The 26,599-nt window shown below is 44.9% G+C and overlaps 2 protein-coding genes across 5 annotated transcripts in view; both read left to right on the top strand.

Annotated features, from left to right (window-relative positions):
* The window catches only part of LOC118945979 (ETS domain-containing transcription factor ERF-like), a 42,721-nt gene extending 26,842 nt beyond the window's left edge, over positions 1–15,879 (top strand). The window contains exons 2-6 of the mRNA XM_036969629.2: positions 623–699; positions 1,574–1,808; positions 5,488–5,671; positions 7,681–7,810; positions 12,707–15,879. Of these exons, the coding sequence (XP_036825524.2) occupies positions 636–699; positions 1,574–1,808; positions 5,488–5,671; positions 7,681–7,810; positions 12,707–13,539 (1,446 nt within the window). The 5' untranslated portion in view covers positions 623–635 and the 3' untranslated portion in view covers positions 13,540–15,879. The remainder of the gene's footprint in view (positions 1–622; positions 700–1,573; positions 1,809–5,487; positions 5,672–7,680; positions 7,811–12,706) is intronic.
* A 502-nt stretch (positions 15,880–16,381) lies between these two features.
* Positions 16,382–26,599, top strand: part of LOC110503633 (rho guanine nucleotide exchange factor 1) — a 68,618-nt gene continuing 58,400 nt past the window's right edge. For 2 of the 4 annotated variants that reach the window (XM_090226085.1, XM_090226093.1), the window contains exon 1: positions 16,382–16,868. In XM_090226085.1, coding sequence (XP_090082211.1) covers positions 16,698–16,868 — 171 coding nt within the window. In that variant the 5' untranslated portion in view covers positions 16,382–16,697. The remainder of the gene's footprint in view (positions 16,869–26,599) is intronic. The other 2 variants (XM_090226080.1, XM_090226081.1) reach the window with 1 other exon arrangement.

A 26,599-nucleotide genomic window follows, 5' to 3' on the forward strand; every position in this document is an offset into this window, starting at 1 on the left:
GTAATGTGAAAATATGAAAATACAGCTTTATTTGTTTTTACTTACATGGCCTTGGTTCTCAATTTAGTTTCTATTTTTGTAATTGTCTACTCATTGTATTACAAATATGAATTATTTTAATGGATTGTAAATTGAATATATCAGTCTTTCATGTTACGTCTTTGTCAATATAGCCGTTATAACCACTAAACCACTAACCATTTTGGAATGAATCACTACTCCCTACTCCCACTTTTTGATCAAAACAGCTTCTATCTATCACCTCATTATCCTGCGCCTTCTTCACGTTTAAAAGAGATGTTTTAATTTATCATATTCTATACTGTAGGGGTGTCCTCCACATTGCATCAGTTACTGCTCTCTGACCCTGTTAGATCGCTCCATCAAACACGTGACCTACAAAAGCTCTTGATATATACTGTATGTAACGTTGATATAAGGGACTCAAAACCACGGTGTAAAACCGTCCCTCGCCCTTTGTCCTGCAGGTCATCTCTCACCTCAGACTTGTTTAACTCATCCCTCACTCTCACCTTTCTTTTTCGTTTTCTCCTAAGAAATAAAAGTAATTGGAATTCAATTGGAATTTTTCCTTCTCTCCCTTTGTCTCCCCATCTCTCAGGTGTAGTGGAGGCATGGACTGTAACTGTGTCAGTGATCTGTTGCTCACCCCCCCTGTCCCTGCCCTCTGGACTCCAGGTGAGGCAAGCAGGATTGGGGCACTTTTTTGCGGAAGCCGGGGTACGTGGTTTGGGGAGTTGGGGATTTTATTAGGGTTGTGGAGGAACATTTGATTGGCATTTGGGGGAGGGCAGATACCAGTTATACACTAAGGGGAGATGTACAATGTGCTGTACCTGTGCAATGTTTGGTGTTAGATGTTATTATCAGCAGGAATAAAATAGACAACAAAAAATCTTGATGCTAATTTACCAAACTGTCTTTATTTACACTTCAACTAAATGCTTTATTCCTACCGCTTAACCTTTATGTACCTATTTGTAGTAGGTTTACCTGTATTCCCTTGCATACTTTTTCCCTGTGTTACTGCTTAGTACACCAGGCCTTTGATAGCTAGTGTTTTCCAATGGTCAATATGTATACTCCAACAAGTCTGCATTATAAAGATCATTTTTATATTTGAATGACAAAAAAACTTACCACACACATCAGTGAACAAATAGCGTTTCTAATTTCTTAGGATTCCTGTTTCTTTACTTATTCTGCAAGGCAATTAGCCAGAATTTTTGTTCAATTGATGAGCTATTTAATTATGTTAAAAGTGTACGGCAGCAGGCAGTTAGAATTCAAGTATTATCAAAATGTAAGTAGCATCCATCAACTCCGAAAGAGAGTAGAAATCTAACTGACCAGCTAGCGGGTCCAAGCTAGAGGCCGTTAGTAGTACCACAGAGCAACATTGCTGTAAGCATGCTCTATGATATTAAACACATCATCCCTTAACTGTATCACTCCATCAGTCATCCAGACAGCTAGCCCCTTTGGCCAGCACTCACCATTCACAAACCAATGGGCCTCAATCTCATCCTCCCACTCTCTTGCTCCTCCTCAGGCATTGCCTTCCCAGACTGGGCCTACAAGCCTGAGTCGAGCCCCGGCTCGCGACAGATTCAGCTTTGGCACTTCATCCTGGAGCTGCTGCAGAAGGAGGAGTACCAGAGTGTGATTTCCTGGCAGGGGGAATATGGAGAGTTTGTCATCAAGGACCCTGACGAGGTGGCCAAACTGTGGGGCCTCAGGAAATGCAAACCCCACATGAACTACGATAAGTTGAGCAGGGCGCTAAGGTAGGAACTGTGTGTGTGTGTGTGTGTGCCTGTGCATGTGTGTGTTTTTGTGTATGTGTGTGCTTTATTAGATATTTTTTCAGTATAAGAAGCCAGAAAAAGTAGCAGTATTCATTTGTAGTGGATATAAGTCCTACGTGTCTCATTCATCTTCTCCCTCCATGTCAGTAAAAATGGAAAGAAAAATCTGATGTTTTTTCCTTAAATGTCAATACCCTTGATTCCACTTTATTTTCCAATGTCCAAATGGATAAGTTCACTATTAAACCTCTATATAAAAAATTCAATAAGAATCCCCCATGTAAAATAGCTTAGATTTAGACCTACCGAGAATAAATGAAGTCCTTCTGCCTTCTCAGAAATACTTGGCTCAAAACTCTACGCATTGCTATGTGATTTAAGCTATAGCCCTGCTACCTATTCTGCTATGGATCATTCTATTGAATTTACCCCGCACCCCACCGCTACTCGTTACTTGCTTATGCAAATCAAATGACAATACACACACACACACACACACACACTGTTACCCACCTCCCTGGTTTCCCCTGCCCTCTCGTTAATGGGGGCTGTCGTAGGGGTCTAATTGTTATGAATTGGCTGGGGCCATAATTAGCCTTCTTGATTAGCCTAGCTTAATTGCTCAATTAAGGTCCGCGGCACAATTGCCACGCAAAGCAAAAGTGTACAAATCATTGCGAGGGCCCGAACCGTTTGTGGTGGATACATACTGTGATATACATACTGATATACATACTGATATACATTGTATTTGGAAAGTATTCAGACCCCTTCACTTTTTACACATTATTCTAAAATGGATTACATTCCCCCCCCCCCCCCCCCCCCCATCAATCTACACAATACCCCATAATGACAAAGCAAAAATAGTTTTGGGGAAATTGTTGCTAACTTATAAAAATAGATAACAGAAATACCTTATTTACATAAGTATTCAGACCCTTTGCAATGAGATAGGAATTTGAGCTCAGGTGCATCCTGTTTCCATTGATCATCCTTGAGATGTTTCTACAACTTGATTGGAATCCACCTGTGGTAAATTTAATTGATTGGACACACCTGTTTATATAAGGTCCAACAGTTAACAGTGTATGTCAGAGCAAAAACCAAGCCATGAGTCCAAAGGAGTTGTCCGTAAAGCTCCAGGACAGGATTGTGTCGAGGCACAGATCTAGGGAAGGGTACCAAAACATTTCTGCAGCATTGAAGGTCCCCAAGAACACAATGGCCTCCATCATTCTTAAATGGAAGAAGTTTGGAACCACCAAGACTCTTCCTAGAGCTGGCCGCCCGGCCAAACTGAGCAATCAGGGGAGAAGGGCCTTGGTCAGGGAGGTGACCAAGAACCCAATGGTCACTCTGACAGAGCTCCCGAGTTCCTCTGTGGAGATGGGAGAACCTTCCAGATAGACAATAATCTCTGCAGCACTCCAACAAAAAGGCTTTTATGGTAGAGCGGCCAGACGGAAGCCACTCCTCAATAAAAAGCACATGACAGCCCATTTGGAGTTTGTCAAAGGGCTCCTAAAGGACTCTCAAACCATGAGAAACAAGATTCTCTGGTCTGATGAAACCAAGATGGAACTATTTGGCCTAAATGCCAAGCGTCACGTCTGGAGGAAACCTGGCACCATCCCTACGGTGAAACATGGTGGTGGCAGCATCATGCTGTGGGGATGTTTTTCAGCGGCAGGGACTGGGAGACTAGTCAAGATCGAGGGAAAGATGAACGGGGCAAGGTACAGAGAGATCCTTGATGAAAACCTGATCCAGCGTGCTCAGGACCTCAGACTGGGGCGAAGGTTCACCTTCCAACAGGACAACGACCCTAGGCACATAGCCAAGACAACGCAGGAGGGGCTTCGGGACAAGTCTCTGAATGTCCTTGAGTGGCCCAGCCAGAGCCCGGACATGAACCAATCGAACATCTCTGGAGAGACCTGAAAATAGCTGTGCAGCGACCCTCCAGATCCAGCCTGACAGAGCTTGAGAGGAGCTGCAGAGAAAAGTGGGAGAAACTCCCCAAATACAGGTGTGCCAAGCTTGTAGTGTCATACCCGAGAAGACTCAAGGCTGTAATCTCTGACAAAGGTGCTTCAACAAAGTACTGAGTAAAGGGTCTGTGATATGTGATAGTAAATGTGATATTTCAGTTTTCAATTTTTTATGCATTTGCAAAAAATCAAAACTGTTTTTGCTTTGTCATTATAGGGTATTGTATGTAGGTTGATGAGGAAATAAGGTTGTAACGTAACAAAATGTGGAAAAAGTGAAGGGTTTTGAATACTTTCCGAATGCACTGTGTACAGGTCTGTATGCCTGTGAAGTTGTTACCTTACATCTGCAGTGTAGCTATACAGGATTTTAACTTTGTCACTGGCCTATTTGAAACGACTTACATGCTTAAAATAGTAAATGAAAGTCTAAGAATGTATCAGGGCAGTCACCAGCTTAATATAATGTGTTTATTCTTTATTAAGTTTTGAGAACACCCCCCACCCCACCTCACCTCTGTACCAACCCTCTCATCTGAACCATATGGCAGTATGTAGTATCTGACAGTGTAGGATTCTGACAGGTGCTGTAGCCTGTGATACCTCAGTAGGTGGCACAGGAAATAAGCCATGTAAGGTTGGAGTGACTGGCACCTGAGTTTGTTTCCATAGAGACACCACTCACATTGTAGTCCCGCCCTCAAAGAGGCACTTCAGTTGTGAATGATGCCAGAAGCGCTGACAGCAAGAGTTGATGTATATCTATTATGCATATTTCTGTACATATACTGTACATGTAATACATCATATTTCTGTACATATACTGTACATGTAATTAATCAAATGTATTCATCACATGCTTCGTAAACAACAGGTGTGGATAAACAGTGAAATACTTACTTACGGGCCCTTCCCAAATATATTTCATATTTACATAATAATTGCTGTATGTCAACGGTGCACAGCAGGTCAGATCAGGCTGTGGAGGGATGTTGTTTATGTGCTTGTTTTTGGTTTTATTCAGGGACTTATTTAGTCCTGCCTAACGAGGTGTGTGTGTAGACTTTATCAAATCAAAACATGAATTGATCAGTGAGATGCCAGGGAGAAACAAACCCAGCAGGAGTTCAGCCCTGGAGGACAAGTGTTGTTCCCCCTGCTGTTAAGGGAACACATTACTGTTGACCAGGGCTCTCCAACCCTTCCTGGAGAGCTACCCTGCTGTAGGTTTTTGCTCCAACCCCAGGTGTAACTAACCTGATTAATTTTACCAACCAGCTTATTATTAGAATCAGTTGCGCTAGATTAGGTTTGGAGGGAAAACCTACAGGATGATAGCTCTCCAGGAAGCAGGTTGGAGGGAAAACCTACAGGATGATAGCTCTCCAGGAAGCAGGTTGGAGGGAAAACCTACAGGATGATAGCTCTCCAGGAAGCAGGTTGGAGGGAAAACCTACAGGATGATAGCTCTCCAGGAAGCAGGTTGGAGGGAAAACCTACAGGATGATAGCTCTCCAGGAAGCAGGTTGGAGAGCCCTGCTGTGAACCATCGATGAAAACATGGATATTTGTTTCTAACTCTTCCTGTTTTTTTCTCTCCTTTCTCCATTCCCTCTTTCCTAATCTCTTCCCGGTCACCTTTCTCTCCATCCTCCCCCACCCAGGTACTACTATAATAAGCGTATTTTGCACAAAACCAAAGGGAAGCGTTTCACCTACAAGTTTAACTTCAGTAAGGTGGTGCTGGTGAACTATCCTCTGCTGGACATGGCCAGCTCCCCCTTCCTGCTCCAGAACCACTTCAATGGGGGCTCCGCCGCGCCCGACTGCAGCCCTCTCACACCCGAGGTATGGAGGGAGTAACGGAGGAAGTGAGGGATGGAGGAACGAATGGAGTTTAGGACAGAGGGAGGGATGGAGAGAAAGGGTAATGGATGGTGGAGGGTATGAAGGGAAAAGAGAAAGAGAGGATTGTAAGGACAGGAATTACAGGTTTTCCAGAATAGACAGCTACTCCAAGTTATTCCCCACTGTTAACACAATCCATCACATTGTCTAAAGGGAGCTGTCATTTGAACAGTACATGTTTGAATTCACCAAAACGAAGAGACAAGTTGGATAGAAGACCAGCAGATTCCGAGTACCTGAGAACCATCAACGACAAACATTGGGGAAAAGAAGAGAGAAATAAAGGGAGGAAAATGAGAGGGAGAGATGGAAATATGGTTGCCACAACTCCATACTTGATTGTTTATTAATGTTGATTTGATTCAGCGGGTCTAGCTAAAAATCCATTTAGTCTCAGGGAACTGCAGATTGTACTGTACAGACTCCTGCTGTGTATTCATTCTTTAGTTACGGGAGGATCAATTGTATTCCGCGTATCTTATCATACATATTTTATTCACTGTTTCTAATAGCAGCAGTCCTGATCATGATAAAATGTTCTTCACTTATTATTTGCCCAGAGACATCTTGAAATTTTTACAGAGATAAATGTTATTGGACCACCAGAGGGGGTTGTATGAATAAAACTGTCCTGTTACAGTTTGTAAAGAAATAATAGATACACATATTGAAGTAATGGTCTGTGCTCAGGGTGCATATTTCTGATGGATCCATTTAGGTGATGATATATTCAAATGAAACACTAACTGATTCATACTTTCTCATTTGCTTGGATATAGAAATTGTTATGACAATTTTTTTTTTTTAACAGATGTTTTACAAATACAAAAAAATTGACATTGTGATACTAGTGCAAATAGTATAATATCTTTTAATTTAATTCATGAAATCTATTTAAAAGGGAATAGAGTTAACTTTAAATGACTAGTAGAGTCTTTCCTTGTCCTGAAAGATAGAAAAAGAGAGTCAGAGAGAGTAAAGGAGAAACTGGAGAGATGGTTTTAACTTGTCCTTAAAATAAAAGAAGACGTTATCCACCCTTCTCACATTCCCGTCTCGGATGGCCTATCCCTCTGTCATCGATTGAAAATGAAAGAAATAAAAGACAAGTAGATACGTCAGATCAGATCAATGTTCGGTCATTAATGCAGGTTTGGTTAAGCAATCCAGATCATGCAGCTTGGAAGTACAGTCTCGCTTTTCAAACTTGGAGCTGAGGGGTGACAGAAATTATTGATCCCAGCTCTTCTAAAAAAAGAGAAATCCTCCCTCTCTCTCTCTGTCTCCCTCGACTCTGTGTGATTTAACCGTTTCGTTTGTTTGGCTACCTTTCTCTTTCCTGTTTTAAAGCACTTCTACACACACACACACACACACACACACACCTCATGAGCACACACACACATACATACATTCTCCCCTCTCTCTCTCTCTCTCTCTCTCTCTCTTACCCCACACCTATTATGTTGTTTAGTCTCTCTCTCCCTTCCATCAATCCTTTCCCTCCTTTGTCCCTGCACACTCTTCCCTCCTCGAAGGGCGCCCAATCCCTCTATCTCTCGTAGTTTAGCCTTTGTGCCCACTTAATCGTTGGCCTCCATTTGACTCTGTACTTCTCCTGGCTTTGAGTCTTTGAGCCTCTGTGTCCTCCTACCTCCTCTCCTCATCTTCTCCTCTGTTCTCCCCTCTCCTCTCCCTCTCAGTCCCCTGGCACTTCCTTTTATCCTGTCCTTGCTGTGACTGTTGGTGTGTTTGCACCACACACTACAGGGTGCCATCTCCATCAAATGACTTACCCTAAATACATGGTGATTTAAAGAGGAGGTTGATCCTAAAGACAAGTCTAGTTTTTCTTTGCTGGTTAAATGAATTGCTATTAAATGCTTAAATGACATGAGCAGATTCTAATGTTTTTTGTTCTGTCTCTCTGTCTTCCCTCTTTCTCCCAGGCCCTGCAGTCACTGTTCCCTCGTTTGCCAGAGTCAGGGAGAGGAACCTCCCTGTTTGATCGAGTGGCCACAGCCCCGGGACCAGAGGGAGATAAACTGAGACTGGACACATTCCCCTTCCTCAGCTCAGGTGAGAGAGAGAGAAGAAGCGAGATAAGAGGCGAGAGGTTAGAGGGGTGACAGCGGTAAAAATAAGGCAGAAGATGATTGAGAAAAATGAGAGAGGGAAGGTAAAGAACAGAGGAGAGAGGGAAGGTAAAGAACAGAGGAGAGAGAGAGAAGGTAAAGAACAGAGGAGAGAGAGAGAAGGTAAAGAACAGAGGAGAGAGGGAAGGTAAAGAACAGAGGAGAGAGGGAAGGTAAAGAACAGAGGAGAGAGGGAAGGTAAAGAACAGAGGAGAGAGGGAAGGTAAAGAACAGAGAAAAGCGGGAAGGTAAAGAACAGAGGATAGAGGGAAGGTAAAGAACAGAGGAGAGAGGGAAGGTAAAGAACAGAGGAGAGAGGGAAGGTAAAGAACAGAGGAGAGAGGGAAGGTAAAGAACAGAGGAGAGAGGGAAGGTAAAGAACAGAGGAGAGAGGGAAGGTAAAGAACAGAGGAGAGAGGGAAGGTAAAGAACAGAGGAGAGAGGGAAGGTAAAGAACAGAGGAGAGAGGGAAGGTAAAGAACAGAGGAGAGAGGGAAGGTAAAGAACAGAGGAGAGAGGGAAGGTAAAGAACAGAGGAGAGAGGGAAGGTAAAGAACAGAGGAGAGAGGGAAGGTAAAGAACAGAGGAGAGAGGGAAGGTAAAGAACAGAGGAGAGAGGGAAGGTAAAGAACAGAGGAGAGAGGGAAGGTAAAGAACAGAGGAGAGAGGGAAGGTAAAGAACAGAGGAGAGAGGGAAGGTAAAGAACAGAGGAGAGAGGGAAGGTAAAGAACAGAGTAGAGAGGGAAGGTAAAGAACAGAGAAAAGCGGGAAGGTAAAGAACAGAGGAGAGAGGGAAGGTAAAGAACAGAGGAGAGAGGGAAGGTAAAGAACAGAGGAGAGAGGGAAGGTAAAGAACAGAGGAGAGAGGGAAGGTAAAGAACAGAGGAGAGAGGGAAGGTAAAGAACAGAGGAGAGAGGGAAGGTAAAGAACAGAGGAGAGAGGGAAGGTAAAGAACAGATGAGAGAGGGAAGGTAAAGAACAGAGTAGAGAGGGAAGGTAAAGAACAGAGGAGCGAGGGAAGGTAAAGAACAGAGGAGAGAGGGAAGGTAAAGAACAGAGGAGAGAGGGAAGGTAAAGAACAGAGGAGAGAGGGAAGGTAAAGAACAGAGGAGAGAGGGAAGGTAAAGAACAGAGGAGAGAGGGAAGGTAAAGAACAGAGGAGAGAGGGAAGGTAAAGAACAGAGGAGAGAGGGAAGGTAAAGAACAGAGTAGAGAGGGAAGGTAAAGAACAGAGGAGAGAGGGAAGGTAAAGAACAGAGGAGAGAGGGAAGGTAAAGAACAGAGGAGAGAGGGAAGGTAAAGAACAGAGGAGAGAGGGAAGGTAAAGAACAGAGGAGAGAGGGAAGGTAAAGAACAGAGGAGAGAGGGAAGGTAAAGAACAGAGGAGAGAGGGAAGGTAAAGAACAGAGGAGAGAGGGAAGGTAAAGAACAGAGGAGAGAGGGAAGGTAAAGAACAGAGGAGAGAGGGAAGGTAAAGAACAGAGGAGAGCGGGAAGGTAAAGAACAGAGGAGAGCGGGAAGGTAAAGAACAGAGGAGAGAGGGAAGGTAAAGAACAGAGGAGAGAGGGAAGGTAAAGAACAGAGGAGAGAGGGAAGGTAAAGAACAGAGGAGAGAGGGAAGGTAAAGAACAGAGGAGAGAGGGAAGGTAAAGAACAGAGGAGAGAGGGAAGGTAAAGAACAGAGTAGAGAGGGAAGGTAAAGAACAGAGGAGAGAGGGAAGGTAAAGAACAGAGGAGAGAGGGAAGGTAAAGAACAGAGGAGAGAGGGAAGGTAAAGAACAGAGGAGAGAGGGAAGGTAAAGAACAGAGGAGAGAGGGAAGGTAAGGAAGGAAGGAAGGAAGGAAGGAAGGAAGGAAGGAAGGAAGGAAGGAAGGAAGGAAGGAAGGAAGGAAGGAAGGAAGGAAGGAAGGAAGGAAGGAGGAGAACTGATGGAGAGAGGAGAGGGAAGGTAAAGAACAGAGGAGAGAGGGAAGGTAAAGAACAGAGGAGAGAGGAAGGAAGGAAGGAAGGAAGGAAGGAAGGAAGGAAGGAAGGAAGGAAGGAAGGAAGGAAGGAAGGAAGGAAGGAAGGAAGGAAGGAAGGAGAACTGATGGAAAGTGGAGCCTGAGAATGATAGAGGAAATGAGGAGAGCATAACGAGAGAAGGAAAAAGATCAAATCCATGTTCACTGCAGTACTTTACACAGCAGAGATCTGTCCCTTTACTGCCTCCAATTCACACTCTTCTTCAGGTGAGAGGAAGGGTTAGATGGAAGTGATCTACAGTATATATAATTGTATTATTACGAGGCAGATGCTCAATTAAGGTTTTTAGAATTAATGTCAGTGTAATAATTTGCATTTTCCCTTTATATAATCTTTCAGTTTGTATGTGTGTGTTTTATTTGTGTGCATGTATGTGTGTGTTTTATTTGTGTGTGGGTGAGCATGCAGGCATATGTGTGTGTGTTTGTGCGTGTGTGTGTACAGATGCCTTTGCCTGTCTGGATACTCCATGTGTGTGTTTCAGCCCTGCTACTGCATTGGAATGTGTGCCCTTACAGCACAGTGAGTGTGTGTGAGTTAGTGTGTGTTCACTGTGAACACACTCCCCTTCACATCACAACCTGGCCCCCCTGTTTTGTTTGTCCTCAGGTCCTATTCCCCCCCACCTTCCCTTCTCACCCACCTCTCCCTCCCATGTGTCCCCCCTGTCCTAATCCCATCCCAGGCAGGAAGGCCCTAATTGAGGGTGCAGGCTTCAGTTTGTGGCCTGTGGGCGCCCATTACTGTGTTTTCATAAGCAAGTGAGGCCTGCCTGCCTGATTCAATATTAATTTGTCTGCCAGCTACTTCTGGCCCAGCACACAGAGACTCAAGCACTGTCAAATTAGCCCTCCATAGCAAATAACAGAGAGAGAGAGAGAGAGAGCGGGAGGACGAGAGAGAGAGAGTGGGAGGACGAGAGAGAGAGAGAGCGGGAGGACGAGAGAGAGAGAGCGGGAGGACGAGAGAGAGAGAGAGCGGGAGGACGAGAGAGAGAGAGCGGGAGGACGAGAGAGAGAGCGGGAGGACGAGAGAGAGAGAGCGGGAGGACGAGAGAGAGAGAGCGGGAGGACGAGAGAGAGAGCGGGAGGACGAGAGAGAGAGAGCGGGAGGACGAGAGAGAGAGAGCGGGAGGACGAGAGAGAGAGCGGGAGCGGGAGGACGAGAGAGAGAGAGCGGGAGGACGAGAGAGAGAGAGCGGGAGGACGAGAGAGAGAGAGAGAGCGGGAGGACGAGAGAGAGAGAGCGGGAGGACGAGAGAGAGAGAGCGGGAGGAGAGAGAGAGAGAGAGTGGGAGGAGAGAGAGAGAGAGAGCGGGAGGACGAGAGAGAGAGAGCGGGAGGAGGAGAGAGAAAGCGGGAGGAGAGAGAGAGAGAGAGTGGGAGGAGAGAGAGAGAGAGAGTGGGAGGAGAGAGAGAGTGGGAGGAGGAGAGAGAGAGCGGGAGGAGGAGAGAGAGAGAGAGAGCGGGAGGAGGAGAGAGAGAGAGCGGGAGGAGGAGAGAGAGAGAGAGAGAGCGGGAGGAGGAGAGAGAGAGAGAGAGAGCGGGAGGAGGAGAGAGAGAGAGCGGGAGGAGGAGAGAGAGAGAGAGAGAGCGGGAGGAGGAGAGAGAGAGAGAGAGAGCGGGAGGAGGAGAGAGAGAGAGAGCGGGAGGAGGAGAGAGAGAGCGGGAGGAGGAGAGAGAGAGAGAGAGAGAGAGCGGGAGGAGGAGAGAGAGAGAGAGGGGTAGAGAGAGAGGTGTAGAGAGAGAGAGCGGGAGGAGGAGAGAGAGAGAGAGTGGGAGGAGGAGAGAGAGAGAGAGAGAGAGGGAGGAGGAGAGAGAGAGAGAGAGAGCGGGAGGAAGAGAGAGAGAGAGAGGGGTAGAGAGAGAGGTGTAGAGAGAGAGAGCGGGAGGAGGAGAGAGAGAGAGAGGGGTAGAGAGAGAGGTGTAGAGAGAGAGAGAGAGAGCGGGAGGAGGAGAGAGAGAGGGGTAGAGAGAGAGGTGTAGAGAGAGAGCGGGAGGAGGAGAGAGAGAGAGAGGGGTAGAGAGAGAGGTGTAGAGAGAGAGAGAGCGGGAGGAGGAGAGAGAGAGAGAGGGGTAGAGAGAGAGAGAGAGAGAGCGGGAGGAGGAGAGAGAGAGAGGGGTAGAGAGAGAGAGAGAGAGAGCAGGAGGAGGAGAGAGAGAGAGATGGGGTAAATATTTGAGTTTGTTGTCTGTTGTTGGAAGGAAGTACAGTCGGGGTCATAGAGAGTTCTTTTGTTCACGCACTAAAATGTAATTCCAGTATCACCTCAGATTTACCTCCTTTGTTTCAGTTGTTATTAAATGATGCATATAGGGAAGCTGATGTAATACACATACACATTATATCAGCTGTTATGTTAATCAGGTTTCTGAAAGTATGATGGAGCCAAGTAGAGTGCCAGAGTGTGCGAGTTGTGTTTTTCTGTTATTCAGTTGACTTCACCAATAACTGGATTTCTCTTACCACAGTCCATTTTCCTTTTTTCATAGACAGTATTATTTCATTACACTGGCATAACTATTCTGTTATTAACGGGATACTTTAATCTGCCAGACAGCATATCTCTCATTATGTTCATATTTGTTGTGAACCAGTTGAATGTGTTAATAGGTCTGGCAGGCATATAGTCTAAGATCAGGGTTCTATTAAAATCAACAGCGCTCTCATTTTGACCCAGCGCATAGCTGTGGATTTGCGATGCTAATTATTGCAGAGCATAATTAGTGAACATGCTTGGATGTGGTATGTCAGGAGATCTTTACCCCTTCAGAGAGCTAACCTCTGTCTCTGTGTCTCTGTTCTCTTCCAGCCGCTCCCTGTTACTCCAAGCCCCCGTCCCTGTTGGGTCCTTACCCCCGCAACCCTCCCTTCGACTACCCCTGGGGCTTCAATCCCTACCTCTCAGGGGCCTTCTCCCTCAACAACTGCCCCAAGCTGCCCCCCGGCTCCCTCTATCCCTCCCACTTCTACCCCAACCCGCTGCAGACCAGCCTGGGCCAGCTGCCTCACCCCTTCTCCTCCCTACTACCCCCGGGAGAGGTGGCAGGAGGGGGAGAGAGGGGAGCAGCGGGCCAAACCGGGGTTACTAACAGCACGGCAGGTGGGCAGCCCAGACTCTGCTTGCCTCCTTATCCTGGTGCTCTGTCGCTGGGCCGAACAGACATTCTCAACGGGGGCTCTGTGGGTGAGAGGGAGAGAAGGGAGAGCAATACCCCAGGCACGGAGCCTGGGTTGGGGATAGGGTTAGGGTTAGGGCTGGGTCTGGGAGGGATGGGTCTTGGTGGTGGTACTGGGGGGCGACAGAGCCCATCGGAGCGACGAGGCGGGGTGAAGCAGGACCCAGAGTCAGACTCGGACCTGGAGATCACAGATCTGAGTGACTGCAGCTCAGACAACGAGCCTGACTTCAGCATCACCAAGGAGACCAGGCTGAGTGGTCGATCACAGATCCTGGTGGAGGGGAAGAAAGGGGGAGCACTGCCACCTCTCTCCTCCCTTCCTCCCCTCGTGTCCTCCCATCCCCTCAAGAGCCTGGTGCCCCTTACCCCTTCCCCTCCGTCCCTCCCTCTCTCCCTCTCTCCCTCCATGGCTCTGGTTGAACGGCACAGGGAGACAGAGACTCTAAAATTGATCCACAGCTAATAGATTCTATTAGATAACTCTCTCTCTTTCTCTCCCCTCTCTCCTTCTCTCTTTCGCTCCCTACATCTGTTATGTTGTCCTTTATTTGAGCCATCTTGCCCCGTCTCTCTGTTTTTTTTGCTTCCTCTCTCTCTCTCTCTCTCTCCACCCTTCTTCTCTTTCTCCACCCTTCCTCTCTCTCTCTCCACCCTTCTTCTCTCTCTCCACCCTTCCTCTCTCTCTCTCCAACCTTCTTCTCTTTCTCCACCCTTCCTCTCTCTCTCTCCAACCTTCTTCTCTTTCTCCACCCTTCCTCTCTCTCTCAACCTTCTTCTTTCTCCACCCTTCCTCTCTCTTTCTCCACCCTTCCTCTCTCTCTCCACCCTTCTTCTCTTTCTCCACCCTTCTTCTCTCTCTCTCCACCCTTCTTATCTTTCTCCACCCTTCCTCTCTCTCTCTCCACCCTTCTCTTTCTCCACCCTTCCTCTCTCTCTCTCCACCCTTCCTCTCTCTCTCCACCCTTCCTCTCTCTCTCTCCACCCTTCCTCTCTCTCTCTCCACCCTTCCTCTCTCTCTCTCCACCCTTCCTCTCTCTCTCTCCACCCTTCCTCTCTCTCTCTCCACCCTTCTTCTCTTTCTCCACCCTTCCGCTCTCTCTCTCCACCCTTCCGCTCTCTCTCTCCACCCTTCTCTTTCTCCACCTTTCCTCTCTCTCTCCACCCTTCATCTCTCTCTCTCCACCCTTCTCTTTCTCCACCCTTCCTCTCTTTCTCCACCCTTCTTCTCTTTCTCCACCCTTCCGCTCTCTCTTTACATGGGTACTTGTCCAACATAGCTGAGATAGTGAGCTTGCTGATTTCAACATTACTGAGAGACTACCATGTTTCAGATGTATGTGTACTACTTATTCATCATGTGCTCCCACACATTTTATTGTCTCAAGGTTTCAGTGATGTTTTGAGCTTTAACAGCATTGTACGTTGTTCTGTGCTATTCGTATGTTACCGTGTTACTGCAATGGGTCCATCAAACTGCCTAAATATCAGTCAAATGTATAATGAATTACATTAAAATATAATACTAGAACAATAATAAACAACACTACAATATACACACAAGATTAATTCAAATAATGGCCGCAAAGAAATTATATCTGACAGAGATATTACTTTAGTTTTTTGGGGATTCCTTTTCTTGGGTACCGGTATGTATTTTTCTGTTCAAAACATAGTCAAACATTGCCAGCTGGTGGTCTTTATAGGAGGCTGCTACAGTTAGTTGTTTGTTGGGAAAAAGGATCATCCCCCAAATCCAAACAATTAGTCATTTTGCTCTGCTAATGTAATGCTCTGGTATTGTAATGCACATTTCTAACTCCATACTTGTTTGTTTGTTATTATTTAATGCTAATTTAAATTGCTTAACTTTCTTCAGTGAGAGGGAGAGAAAGAGAGAGCAAAAGAGAGCTGGACAAATCTAGAATTTGTATCAATATTTCATTGTATATATTTTATTATGGTGTACATTACATTTAATTATTATCAACATTATAAAAGTTTGCTGTGTTGGTGTGATTTAATTATGCATTTAAATAATGTTGGGAAATTGACAAGTATAGGTGTATTCAAGTTTTAAATAATTAACAGCAGTCAGAGTATCTGCGCTGGAAAGGTGTTTTTTCTATGAGGAGGACTCATATATGGGGAATTGTCTCATATTTTCTCAACCCCAGCTAATTGTGCCCTTTGGTCATTTTCCAAGATGCCCTTTGGGTTTAAATATTCTGGTAGTCTTATTTTTATAGTTAGCATTCACCCAGTGTAACTGTTCTGTCATTTCTCAAATGGGAATAATATTGGTTTCAGCACATTCTTTCAACTACAATTACAACAAAAAAATGTAGATTATTTTTGAGTCAACAGTTAGGCAATAGCTCCCCTTGTAGAAATTAAAACAAGAGGTACAAAGTATCTCAATACCAACTAGGGACATTCCATGTTGCTCACTTTGAAGCACAGAGTGCATCCTAACTACCACACATTGTACAGATTCATATGGTATGGTTTGTAACAGGTGGCGGTGTAACATTAGGTGTGAAAGCCCTATTGTAAAGGTCATGTAATTCTATATTTGTTGGATTCTACCAGAAATCTCTGTTTCATGATCTCTGTGTGGCATTTATCAACACCACTGTAAATACTCTTTCCTTTGTGAATGTATGTGTAAACACATCCAAAATGATCATGCCGTGAAATAATGTCACATTTCTTTGTTTTATTGTAAAGAGGAAAAATGGAAAGATCAAAAATAAGAAAAAAATATGAATAACTTCTAAAGCAATAAACATTATTCTGGAGATTGGACTGTTCTTGGCACTGAACTCATTGTGTGAATGTGTGTGCTTTACACAGTAAGAGGCTCCTATAGGCCTGCTTGAGACCCCTGGTGTAGAGCATCCTTTCTCCACAGGGTGGCGAACCTGGACCTATATTACAATGTAATGACCTTATCTAGTCTACATGAATAGTTTGCATTATATCATGGAAGGGTTTGATTTCATGAGCATGAGTGAAAATTGGCCATGGTTTCCCTTAGTCTTATTTCCTTGCATGTGTAATTGACTGATTGAGTTCAACGAGTTGTAATAGTCAGGGTAATGGGACAGCATATGCCATATTGCCTCCTCTATATATGATGAAGGGAAATTAAGAAGATGACAAACCAAGATAGGTGCATGCCCTAAACTTTCACAAACAGCCAACACTACCTAAATCGGAATTACTTTGTGTGATAGCCTATTTGTGAATTGTGAAACACATGAGATCATATTGCTAAGTGAAACAGAAGTTTACGAAACAAAAGCATTGCCTCTACTGGATATTCCTAAATATATTTATGGATGCACTAGTTCAGGGTTTCAATACTGTTCAATAATTGACATAATGCGTTCAATTCCATAATTAATATTTCAACACGGATTACCTTATGTGTGAAAATATAAACTTGACTCCCATGGGTAGTCGAGGGGACCGAATACCGTGTAACACAATCTAGTATGGTAGCCCATCAGGAAACAACTGGGGATGGAAAAAGTTACATGAAAACCAGATTTTATATAGCTAGATCATATTGAAAACTGTATTATTACATCAAACCAATATATTTTGACATCGTCATGCATGACTTTGCCAGTGGTTTATGCAGATAAAATAATCAGGCAAGGGGAAATTGTGCACTTGAATTTGTACTTCCGCGTACAATGTTTTTTTCCAGCGACATACGACAACTTTCGAACAGCGAACCATAATAGACGTTTGTCAGTCTTTTTTTTTTTGTTGCTGTATTTTGAGGTGAGTACCTCGTTGAAACATTTTGATAATATATATTAACATGTACATACGTTCGATGCTTAGTTACTTATAAAAAAAACTTGGGATTTAATGAGGTTATTCCGCGAGTAAAGGCTTGTCTCTCGCTAGCCAGCTCAACAGACAGCCTTTAGTTAACGTCTAGCTAAAGGAATGTTGTGTTTGGCTACAGTCTAGCGGAACATCTCGTTCTCTCGAGTCCCAAAATCAGGTGTTTTAGAGTTAATTAAACACTATTTTCATTACAGAGTAGGACTTGCTGAAGCATACTGGTATTTGAAGGGTACGTGTGATATTTTTTAGCAGGCTACAAAGTATCGCTATCCGTCATGTTACAAAAATGTTGCAAAGAGCATAATTGTAAAATGATTTGCAACATTGTAGCCTATTATTTAATGTAACTCTGTAACTATAGCAGTTATTGCCAGCAATGTGGCCAGGCCTACGTGCAATGATTTGCTTGCCTATGTATTTTTTTACGAGTATTTCAACGTGACATTTAAAATCTAAAAAGTATATTTTATCAAATAACATTAATAGCCATGTTTGATTTAGCTGAGCCTAAAGTCTGAGTGTTTTTTTTAGACATAATTACACATACATTATACTGATTAGATTGTTAATCATTATCAAAGGTAGATAGCCTACTGATAGCAAGTTATGAGATTGTACCAGTAGGTTTATCTGTAGCATATTTCTCCTGCACTGCAGTTGATCACACTATTTTGTCTTCCTATATGAAAAGTACAGCAGCTACACAAACACACATCTGTCACTGGAGTCCATCCCACTTTTGGCCCTTTTTGCCTCTCCCCTCCCCTTTGTCTAACTCCCCTCCCCTTTGTCTAACTCCCCTCCCCTTTGTCTAACTCCCCTCCCCTTTGTCTAACTCCCCTCCCCTTTGTCTAACTCCCCTCCCATTGGTCTAACCCCCCTCCCATTGGTCTAACTCCCCTCCCCTTTGTCTAACTCCCCTCCCCTTTGTCTAACTCCCCTCCCCTTTGTCTAACTCCCCTCCCCTTTGTCTAACTCCCCTCCCCCATTGTTCTGTTTAATCCTCTACAAGTCAAAATCAAATAAATGTATTGATTGCATATGCAGATGTTATCGCAGGTGCAGCGAAATGCTTGTGTTTCTAGCATACAACAATGCGGTAATAGTACCTAGCAATACACAACAATATGCACATAATCCAATAAGTATAAATAAAACATTTCAGAACGAGCAATGTCAAAGTCTGTAATATATACAAACTGGTATAGACAGTATATTAATAGAGAAGGCGTGTACAGCAGTAGTTGTATAGGATGAGCCATGACTAGAATACAGTATATACATATGAAGTGGGTAAAACAGTATTTAAACATTATTAAGGTGACCAGTGTTCAGTCACTATGTACATAGGGCAAAGCAGTCTGTAAGGTGCAGGGTAGAGTACCGGGTGTTAGTCAACTCCTGTAATAACAGTGACTTCGGTGACTTAGAAATTCTGGGATCAAAGATCAAGATAATAATATACAGTTGATGTTGGAAGTTTAAATACATCTTAGCCAAGTACATTTAAACTCAGTTTTTCACAATTCCTGACATTTAATCCTAGTAAAAATTCCCTGTCTTAGGCCAGTTAGGATCATCACTTTATTTTAAGAATGTGAAATGTCAGACTAATATAATTATTTTCTTCAGCTTTTATTTCTTTCATCACATTCCCAGTGGGTCAGAAGTTTACATACACTCAATTAGTATTTGGTAGCATTGCCTTTAAATTGTTTAACTTGGGTCAAACATTTCGAATAGCCTTCCACAAGCTTCCCACAATAACTTGGGTGAATTTTGGCCCATTCCACCTGACAAAGCTGGTGTAACTGAGTCAGGTTTGTAGGCCTCCTTCCTCGCACACACTTTTTCAGTTCTGCCCACACATTTTCTATAGGATTGAGGTCAGGGCTTTGTGATGGCCACTCCAATACCTTGACTTTGTTGTCCTTAAGCCGTTTTGCCACAACTTTGGAAGTATGCTTGGGGTCATTGTCCATTTGGAAGACCCATGTGCGACTAAGCTTTAACTTCCTGACTGATGTTTTGAGATGTTGCTTCAATATATCCACATAATTTTCCGTCCTCACGATGCCATCTATTTTGTGAAGTGCCCCAGTCCCTCCTGCAGCAAAGCACCCCCACAACATGATACTGCCACCCCCGTGCTTCACGGTTAGGAGGGTGTTCTTCGGCTTGCAAGCCTCCCCTTTTTCCTCTAAACATAACGATGGTCATTATGGCCAAGCAGTTCTATTTTTGTTTCATCAGACCAGAGGACATTTCTCCAAAAATTACTATCTTTGTCCCCATGTGCAGTTGCAAACCATAGTCTGATTTTTTATGGCGGTTTTGGAGCAGTGGCTTCTTCCTTGCTGAGTGGCCTTTCAGGTTATGTCAATATAGGACTTGTTTTACTGTGCATATAGATACTTTTGTACCTGTTTCCTCCAGCAGCTTCACAATGTCCTTTGCTGTTGTTCTGGGATTGATTTGCACTTTTCGTGCTAAAGTACGTTCATTTCTAGGAGACAGAACACGTCTCCTTCCTGAGCGGTATGATGGCTGCGTGGTCCCATGGTGTTTATACTTGCGTACTATTGTTTGTACAGATGAACGTGGTACCTTCAGGCATTTGGAAATTGCTCCCAAGGATGAACCAGACTTGTGGAGGTCTACCATTTTTTTGAGGTCTTGGCTGATTTCCCAGGATTGTCAAGCAAAGAGGCACAGAGTTTGAAGGTAGCCCTTGAAATACATCCACAGGTACACCTCCAATTGACTCAAATTATGTCACTTAGCCTATCAAAAGCTTCAAAAGCCATGACATCATTTCTGGAATTTTCCAAGCTGTTTAAAGACACAGTCAACTTAGTGTATGTAAACTTCTGACCCACTGAAATTGTGATACAGTGAATTATAAGTGAAATAATATGCCTGTAAACAATTGTTGGAAAAATTACTTGACTCCAACCTAAGTGTATGTAAACTTCTGACTTCAACTGTACCTGATCAGACCTAGAGGGTTGGGCCAATATCCATGGTTTGAGTTGATCAACACTTATTTAGCTGTTTAGTTTCGTAGGCTCAATTGAACTCCAAAAATAACTTAGTCTATGTGTTACTAAGAGACTGAATTGGGCCTTCAACATATCAACATTGTGAATGCTGAATCACAAAAAATGTTGCTTTAGGTGCTATGTAGGACCTTTGCTCAGAATCTGAACAGCACTCTGTCTCAAGTCCAGCCATGGTCTGTTGTTATGGGCCTGTGGGTTGACCTGTAGTTGTTTTGGAATAGTTCTGTAGCTGAACTGATCAGATGAGACGTGATGCTGAAACGGCGGTTGGACTTGGAGCGTTGTAATGTGTCAGCGGCAACCACTGAACTACAGAGGCTTCCTGTCTCTGTTAGAGGAACAACAACACTTTTCTGTCATCCCTCCCTCTTTCTTTCTTTCTCTACCTCTGCAAGTGCAGTCTTGCCTGAAGCTCAAAGGGTACCGTCTCTTCCTGTTAAAGGAATGTGGGCTATTTAATTGAAAGTTCTTTCTTGTCTCTCACTCACACACATACTAGGGCTGGGCTATATATAGAATTTGATAATTTTAATTCATGTTTTGGCGTGAAATCCAAATGCCCGTATCGCAAGAATCAAGGTATTTTTTGTTTTTATGAGCGTTTTATGTCCGCTTGTTCTCATCATGTTGTCTTTTTGGTCTCATTTCCTTTGCTTCTTCTGCTGAGACTGTGCATCTTTCCATTTACACACACACACCAAGCCCCTCCCCCCACACACTCAGCTCCTCCCCCTCACACCAAGCCCCTCCCCCTGCTACTCACAACAGCAAAGATAAGAGATCACTGCTTCCTCTGACAAGAGTTGAAGGTTTCAACTCGCTATTTGCATTTGAGGTTTGGTCCAACAGAATGCGTCATAAGGAGACTGAAACACATTGAGGCATTATTTTACTGTAAAAGAGGAGTTAACCTTTCTAACTATATCATTTGTATGTCTCAACTCATCAAATTGGGGGCAGAGCAGACTCTACTGAAACAGGAGTATCAATGAACGTTGATTCTGGAAAATGAACGCTCAGTTTGTCGCTCGCGGTGGTGTTGCCGCATCTTAGCCAAAGACTGTTATAGCATAAAACACCATTATATAAAGAATTTGTTCTCATTCTCAATGGCAACTCGTTCTCGTTCTGAGAAATAAGATTTCGATTTTAACATCTGAACAAAGTGGACAGGCTAGCATGCTGTTCAAACAGTTGGAGACGGACAGAAGGATGTGTTCATAACAATTACACTGTTAGACCTTGTTAGCAAGCAAATAGATTCAAGTTGGCTGAAGTTGAAATATAAAGATTTGCTGGCTTCTCGCTAGCACGTGTGCTTGAGAGGTTGTTGATGAGACCGGTGTTAATTTTCTATAGTCCTTGCTACAAGAAGTGAGTCATTATTAGTGAATGTGCATGTTTCTGGTTAAATTTGTAATAAAAATGACATTTTCATAGACAGACTTGAAAGCCAGATCAGTGATTATTGTAAAAAAGCATGTTAATCTATTTTGATTAAATAATTAGTGCTTTTATGGTTGTGGAAGGCTTATATTTATTCTAGGTATAGTTGTACAAGTCCTGAATTCATGAGATTATTGCTGACTGTTTGAAATTAAGTGTATTTGACCTTTAATTGTACAACAAAGCCTATTCAGAGAAACTGTATATATCGTGAATCGCCCATAAGTTAGAAAAAATGGAGATATGATTTCTAGGCCATATCGCCCAGCCCTAACAAATGCACGCACACACACTCCCGACCCGCCACCAATCCCTCTCTCAGGTACACAATCCTATTCTCTCAGGTACACCATCCCTCTCTCAAGTACACAATCCTATTCTCTCAGGTACACCATCCCTCTCTCAAGTACACATTCCTATTCTCTCAGGTACACATTCCTATTCTCTCAGGTACACATTCCTATTCTCTCAGGTACACCACCCCTCTCTCAGGTACACATTCCTATTCTCTCAGGTACACATTCCTATTCTCTCAGGTACACAATCCTATTCTCTCAGGTACACAATCCTATTCTCTCAGGTACACATTCCTATTCTCTCAGGTACACATTCCTATTCTCTCAGGTACACAATCCTATTCTCTCAGGTACACATTCCTATTCTCTCAGGTACACAATCCTATTCTCTCAGGTACACAATCCTATTCTCTCAGGTACACAATCCTATTCTCTCAGGTACACATTCCTATTCTCTCAGGTACACATTCCTATTCTCTCAGGTACACAATCCTATTCTCTCAGGTACACAATCCTATTCTCTCAGGTACACAATCCTATTCTCTCATGTACACAATCCTATTCTCCCAGGTACACAATCCCATTCTCTCAGGTACACATTCCTATTCTCTCAGGTACACAATCCTATTCTCTCAGGTACACATTCCTATTCTCTCAGGTACACATTCCTATTCTCTCAGGGCATTAATAGAGGAATCCCAGTGCTCGATTAGGCCTAGTGTAGTTACAGCTGAGATACACTGAGCTCAGTAACTAGGCCAGAGGGTTACAACCAGACAACAAGCAGATGGTGGAATATAGCCTACTACCCACAATGCAACAGCCAGGGGGCTGTCCCTCTGGACAAAGGGGCAACTATTAGGGATTCCCTATAGGACTACTTGTCTTTCTTAGAAAAAAAACATCTCACACATGTTGAACATGCTGTTCAGTTTAGCTATAAAAGCATGTTGAGAAGTGTAATCTGCAGTGCAGATTCTTATGTTAATCAAGTGTAATGAAGAGTGCCACTCTCGTGTGTGTGTGTGCGCTATGCCGTCCTGCGTCTCCCTGGCATGACGGAAGGATCTGAAAGCAGCAGCATTAATCCTGGCCTTGAGCAAGATGAAGCTGAGCACCTTCTAACCCAGAACCGTGTGTGTTCATCAGTGTGTGCGTACTGTATGTCCGTTTGCAATTAGCCTAGTGTGCATTCCAGACGACAGTTAAATGAGACATGTATTTGTAATAAGTGGAGATTGTAACGGCAGGGTGGGTGATGGTTCTCAGGTAGCCTAGCTCAGGGTTATTCTCAGGTGAACACAGGTAGCTCTGGTTTACTGTCAGCTTGTACAGTATATGTGTGTGTGTGTGTGTGTGCGTGCGTGCGCGCATAGTCTAATTGTACATACTGTATGTGGTATACAGTTGTCTGTGTATTATGTCTTTCTATTAGGCCTTGTGTTTGTGTGTCTCTTTTTGTGGTGACAGACAGGCTGGCAGACATACAGCCAGGTGTGACATGGAAACAGCTCTGCCCCTCAGTCAGAATGTGAGTCAGACTGGTAGAGAACAGGAGGGAGAGAAGGAGCTCTTTCATTCCCTGGGTCAGGGTGGAAAAGACTGGGCTTCATGGACTGTGTTTACTCTTGGGGATGGATGGCTGGAGAGAGAGGGACAGGGGTGGGTGGGATAACTTGCAAGAAGTGGGACTTGAACAAGAGTGAAGGTTTAGACACACACCCCCATCACGAGAACAAGCAGCCTCAAATTACCCCTCTATGTTGACAGTACAGCAGGGCTGATGAGGTTTCCAGTGTAATCAACGAGAAGGGGCCCTAGGACATGACACTATCTTAACATTTACATCTCTGAATGAGTTGTATACACATTACGTTCTAAAAGTCTGGTTAGAAAAAGGGGAGACAGAGATGTATGACTAAATCTGAAGAGAGTAATTATTAGGCCATTTTCACTGAGAAATGTAACAGAAATGTCCAATAATGATGCTAGCTGCAGTATGTGGTTCATGGTGCCTCAGTAATAGAGCGATGTTAAGATGGAGGATGTGAATGCAGCAGGACTGCGTTGCATGGTTGGTGAGTTATGTGGGCCGTACCGTCATGGAGGGGCGGCGGTATTGCTACCTCCATGTTCAGAACCAGCCCAGATTGGGATTCTGGGAAAGCTCTTCCAACACTCTGGCCGGACATAGCTGCTTTATGTGCTGCAGTCCTCAAGTCATCATCAGCCACCGCTGGACATAGGGGTGGTAAAACGTGGCCTGCCAACACAATCACACACACACACACACACACACACACACAATCACACACACACACACACACACGCACGCGCACGCACGCACGCACGCACGCACGCACACGCACACACACACACACACACACACACACACACACACACACACACACACACACACACACACACACACACACACACACACACACACACACACACACGCACACGCACACGCACACGCACATGCCTTCAGAATGAATGAGAATGTTTCTCCACGACCCAAATGGTAATCAAAGGCCTCTGTGTTTGGCCTGCGCAATTACCCTACTATCCAGACACACACACACCAACACACACACACATTTGGAAGCGGTTAAATAGGCGGGAGGCTCACTGCGAACCCATTCCATGACAGTCGATTGGCCCTCGTCTATCCAATGTTTCCTTGAAGCATGAAACAGTGACCACTTACGTGGAGAGCAAGAGAAAAATAGGGGGTAGGGAAAGTAATGCCAAGGAGTGGTCAGGGGTATGGAAGTATATTTTGGCATTAAGGGTTAGGCAATAGGGACAGAGAAAGAGATGCAGGGGATTTTACACATCACTGCTGTTCTAGGGGTTAGGAATTTTTTGAGTTGCTAGTCTTATGTTAGCCAGTGCGTAATGGCTGCTAAATTACGTAATTGGCTCTACTGTTCTGGTCACGAGTGGCTTGGCCATACCAACCAAGATGGATTTGTAATTTTATTTAGCCTTTATTTAACCAGGTAGTCAAGTTGAGAACAAGTTCTCATTTACAACTGCGACCTGGCGATTGAGATTGATTTGAAGGTGGAGAGGGAGGGGAGAAGAGAGTACGGGGAGGGAAGGAAGAGAGCGAGAGAAGTGGACTGAAAGAGGGATGGGTAGAGAGGATGTGGTATGAGGGCATATTCACACCACTTTCAGCGTAGCTGTTTCCCTCCATCCCACATCCTCCTGACACTTCTCTGTCTCTACTTCGCTCTCTCTCTCTACCTCGCTCTCTCTCTCTACCTCGCTCTCTCTCTCTACCTCGCTCACTCTCTCTACCTCGCTCTCTCTCTCTACCTCGCTCTCTCTCTCTACCTCGCTCACTCTCTCTACCTCGCTCTCTCTACCTCGCTCTCTCTACCTCGCTCTCACTACCTCGCTCTCTCTCTCTCTACCTCGCTCACTCTCTCTACCTATCTCTCTCTCTCTACTTCACTCTCTCTCTCTACCTCGCTCATTCTCTCTACCTCGCTCACTCTCTCCACCTCGCTCTCTCTCTCTACCTCGCTCTCGCTCTCTACCTCGCTCTCTCTCTCTACCTCGCTCTCTCTCTCTACCTCGCTCTCTCTCTCTACCTCCCTCTCTCTCTCTACCTCGCTCTCTCTCTCTACCGCTCTCTCTACCTCTCTCTCTCTACCTCTCTCTCTCTACCTCTTTCTCTCTACCTCTCTCTACCTACCTCTCTCTACCTCGCTCTCTCTCTACCTCGCTCTCTTTCTACCTCGCTCTCTCTCTCTCTACCCCTCTCTCTACCTCTCTCTCTACCTCGCTCTCTCTCTCTACCTCGCTCTCTCTCTCCACCTCGCTCTCTCTCTACCTCGCTCTCTCTCTCTACCTCGCTCTCTCTCTCTACCTCGCTCTCTCTCTACCTCTCTCTCTCTCCCTACCTCGCTCTCTCTACCTCGCTCTCTCTCTCTACCGCTCTCTCTACCTCTCTCTACCTCGCGCTCTCTCTACCTTGCTCTCTCTCTACCTTGCTCTCTCTCTACCTTGCTCTCTCTCTACCTTGCTCTCTCTCTACCTCGCTCTCTCTCTCTACCTCGCTCTCTCTCCCTACCTCGCTCTCTCTACCTCGCTCTCTCTCTCTACCGCTCTCTCTACCTCTCTCTACCTCGCTCTCTCTCTACCTCGCTCTCTCTCTCTACCTCGATCTCTCTCTACCTCGATCTCTCTCTACCTCGCTCTCTCTCTCTACCTCTCTCTCTCTACCTCTTGCTCGCTCTCTACCTCGCTCTCTACCTCGCTCTCTACCTCTCGCTCGCTCTCTCTACCTCGCTCTCTCTCTCTACCTCGCTCTCTCTCTCTACCTCGCTCTATCTCTCTACCTCGCTCTCTCTCTACCTCCCTCTCTCTCTACCTCGCTCTCTCTCTCTACCTCGCTCTCTCTCTCTACCTCGCTCTCTCTCTCTACCTCGCTCTCTCTCTCTAGCTCGCTCTCTCTCTACCTCTCGCTCTCTCTCTACCTCGCTCTCTACCTCGCTCTCTACCTCTCGCTCGCTCTCTCTACCTCGCTCTCTCTCTCTACCTCGCTCTCTCTCTCTACCTCGCTCTCTCTCTCTAGCTCGCTCTCTCTCTACCTCGCTCTCGCTCTCTACCTCGCTCTCTCTCTCTACCTCGCTCTCTCTCTACCTCGCTCTCTCTCTCTACCTCGCTCTCTCTCTACCTCGCTCTCTCTCTACCTCGATCTCTCTCTACCTCGATCTCTCTCTACCTCGCTCTCTCTCTACCTCGCTCTCTCTCTACCTCGCTCTCTCTCTACCTCTCGCTCTCGCTCTCTCTCCCTCGCTCTCTCTCTCCCTCGCTCTCTCTCTACCTCGCTCTCTAC

Source organism: Oncorhynchus mykiss, chromosome 3 (assembly GCF_057628025.1).
Source record: "Oncorhynchus mykiss isolate SJ-2025 chromosome 3, ASM5762802v1, whole genome shotgun sequence".
NCBI classification, from domain to species: domain Eukaryota; kingdom Metazoa; phylum Chordata; class Actinopteri; order Salmoniformes; family Salmonidae; genus Oncorhynchus; species Oncorhynchus mykiss.